Genomic DNA, 3121 nt, shown 5'->3' with positions numbered 1-3121 from the left:
TGTCCTGGCTCTGACCCACTGGCCCCACCTCTGACCACACCTAATGTGGAGTGTCCCTGGCATCTCTCTGGCCCTGAAGGCCTGTTGTTCCACGGTGGTCCCACAGCCAGGCTCTGCTCTTTCCCCACCCCGGGCATTGGTTCCTGTCCTGGGTTCCTTGTGAACTCAAGTAAGGGCTGAATGGACAAGCCCTGCCTGCACTCCTGGGTCTGTGCACAGCCAGCTGAGTCTGGGGGATCCCCCCTGGAGCTGTCCCTTGACGTGGGGAACCCTAGACATCTGGGGTTCCTATGGACCCCACCAGCTCCCACAGTGGCCTCAGCTTTCATCTGTCCTTGTGACTCGGGTCAGAACCACCCATGGCCCCCATGCCATCATCTCTCCATTTATCGGGTGCAGCCCCATGGTGGCACAGCGCAGGCCTGTCTGCACCGCCTCGTAGGCCCTTGCTCACTGTGAGGGTCAGCAGCCCTGTGTCACCAATGAGGAAACAGGCCCAAAGCGGGCGTGGCTACTCCAGGCCAGGCCGGGGCTGAGACGACCCCTCCAGCCAGCTCCACACCAGCAGCTGTCTTCCCTGCGGGCTGCGGCCTCTAGCACTGTCCTGGCATGAACACGCCACATGTCCCCAGGTCTGGGCAGGGGGCATGAGTGGCTCTCAGCTGCAGCGGCTCCATTTCTCTGCAGAGGTCTGCCCCAGACCAGCGGCTTCGCAAGGCCAGTGACCAGCCCTCCGGCCACAGCCAGGCCACAGAGAGCAGCGGGTCCACGCCAGAGTCCTGCCCAGAGCTCTCGGATGAGGAGCAGGATGGAGACTTTGTCCCTGGTGAGCACCCTGGCCTAGCCCCAAGGTCCCTGTCTGTGTGCTGAGTGCAGCTGGTGCTCGCCCACAGCAGGCAGAGTGGGGCGTGTTCCCTGGCTGATGCCGTCCAGGCCAGCTGATGCCCGTCTCTGGTGGACGCCTCAGATGCCACCTGGCTGGAGGGGAGTCCAGAGAAGCACCTGCCCACGTGTAGGGCAGTCTCCCAGCAGGGGCTCCTCTGCCGCCCTGAGGGGCCCCCAGCAGGCTCTGGCTTCTCAGAGTCTGGGGGGCAGCCCAAGGGCCGACGAGGGGCAGGGTGGGGACGGGGAAGAAAGGGGGTGGGCCCAGGCCAGGGGCTCCCCAGCGGTGGGGGCAGTATGAGGGGCAGGTCTGGTGGTACCCTCCCCAGCCCTCTGCTCCTCTCCTGCCACCAGGAGCTGTGTCTCCCCAACTTTGTCCCTGCCTCTGTAGTGGATGAGCCTTGCCTTGGCCAGTCAGCCTCCTGTTAGAGGCTGGCCCAGCCTGGGGGTTCCCTCCAGAAACATCCTCAGCGCCCTCCCTCATCTCTGGGTCTCCAGCTTGGCCCTGCACGTTTCCCATGAGGGGGTGGAGGTCCAAGCTGGATGTGACCCCGTGATCCACATGCCAGCCCCCCAGACCTCCAGCTCATCCTCGCTTCTCCCCTCCCCTCCTGTGTCTCCCTCGGCGCTGTCCCAGGCAGCGAGAGCCCCTGTCCTCGATGCAGGAAGGAGGTGCGGCGACTGCAGGCCGTGCACGAGGCCATCCTCTCCATCCGAGATGCCCAGCAGGAGCTGCACAGGTGGGCCAGACTCCGGGTGTCCATCTGGGCTCCGGGTCAGAGAGGACAGGGGAGCTGGTGGAGCTACAGCGGGAGGCGGGGAGGCCGGGAGGCCAGGAGGCCGAGACCGGGGGTGTCACGGGAGCAGGAACCCACAGACCTGCAGGGTGATGAAGAAAACCGCCAAGGGCAGGAGAGAGGCTGTGAGAGGAGCAGGCGGTGCGGGGAGTTCACCTGGCCACATTGGCCTTGCCTGGCAGACACTAAGCCAAAGATGTCCTGGAGCCTAGAGGAAGGTGCCAGCCCAGCATAGCCTGGGGTAGCCCCAGGAGAGACCCCGAGGTGCAAGGGCCGAGGTAGCAGCCTGGGCTTACTGCAGCGCCCCGCACCTGCACACAGTGGCTTCTCAGGAGTGGCTGAGGAAGGAGCCAATGGGATTGGCGTGGGCCACCAGGGCCACGTGGCCCCTTCCTGTCACCAGATACCACCGATGGGGGCACAGCACAGGGACCATCTTGGGTCCAAAGCTCCTGGCTCTGAGCCAGGCTGAGGAACTCCCTGGCTGTGGGACCTTGGCTGTCACACCTCAGCCTCCCATTTGTAAAGTGTGGTTGGTAGCAGTACTCCAGGGTGGAATGCAGCCAGGACACAGGCCTGGGGCCTCTGAGAGCTGCCATTATCCCTGGGATTCCGCTCTGGGTCCTGGCAGGAGAGCCCTCAGGGAAGGGCACATGCCAGCTGTGGGGTTTGTATCCATGACCAGTTACAGACGCAGGCGGCGAGCGCGTCGGAGTGGGGATGGCACCTGCCTTTGGTAACAGCTCCCTCCACTGTGACTCAGCAACAGAACCCCCATGCCCTTCCAGAAGGGTGCTCCCTGGTGAGGCTGTGTGGGCAAAGAAACAGGGAGGCCTGGCTCCCCAGAAGCAGGTCTGCTACCAGGCAGTTGGCAGTACGCAGCCAGAAGCTTCTGCAGCAAAAGCCAGATCCACGTCGGAGGCCAGGTTCTCCAGGGCAAAGTACCGCCAGCCAGGAGCTCAGACAGCGGCGTTTACTGCAACTCAGGGCCAGGGTCTCCACGCAAAGTACTCCAGCTCAGAGCAAGGATGGCAAAGTATTCCAGCTCAGAGCCAGGGTCTCCACGCAAAGTACTCCAGCTCATGGCCAGGATGGCAAAGTACTCCAGCTCAGGGCCAGGGTCTCCACGCAAAGTACTCCAGCTCAGGGCCAGGGTCTCCATGCAAAGTACTTCAGCTCAGGGCCAGGGTCTCCATGGGAAAGTACTCCAGCTCAGGGCCAGGGTCTCCACGCAAATTACTTCAGCTCAGAGCCAGGATGGCAAAGTACTCCAGCTGAGAGCCAGGATGGCAAAGTACTCCAGCTCAGAGCCAGGGTCTCCATGCAAAGTACTCCAGCTGAGAGCCAGGGTGGCAAAGTACTCCAGCTGAGGGCCAGGGTCTCCATGGCAAAGTACTCCAGCTCAGAGCCAGGATGGCAAAGTATTCCAGCTCAGGGCCAGG

The 3121-nt window shown here is 63.2% G+C and overlaps 1 protein-coding gene across 2 annotated transcripts in view; it reads left to right on the top strand.

Annotated features, from left to right (window-relative positions):
• The window catches only part of OSBPL5 (oxysterol binding protein like 5), a 68246-nt gene that overhangs the window by 61493 nt on the left and 3632 nt on the right, over nt 1-3121 (top strand). For both annotated transcript variants that reach the window (XM_037731128.1, XM_017507743.2), the window contains 2 exons: nt 688-826; nt 1520-1622. In XM_037731128.1, coding sequence (XP_037587056.1) covers nt 688-826; nt 1520-1622 — 242 coding nt within the window. The remainder of the gene's footprint in view (nt 1-687; nt 827-1519; nt 1623-3121) is intronic.

This window comes from Cebus imitator, unplaced genomic scaffold (assembly GCF_001604975.1).
Source record: "Cebus imitator isolate Cc_AM_T3 unplaced genomic scaffold, Cebus_imitator-1.0 Scaffold384, whole genome shotgun sequence".
NCBI lineage: Eukaryota > Metazoa > Chordata > Mammalia > Primates > Cebidae > Cebus > Cebus imitator.
The sequence above is the reverse complement of the archived record's forward strand: the minus strand, read 5'-3'. Positions and strand labels throughout refer to the sequence as shown.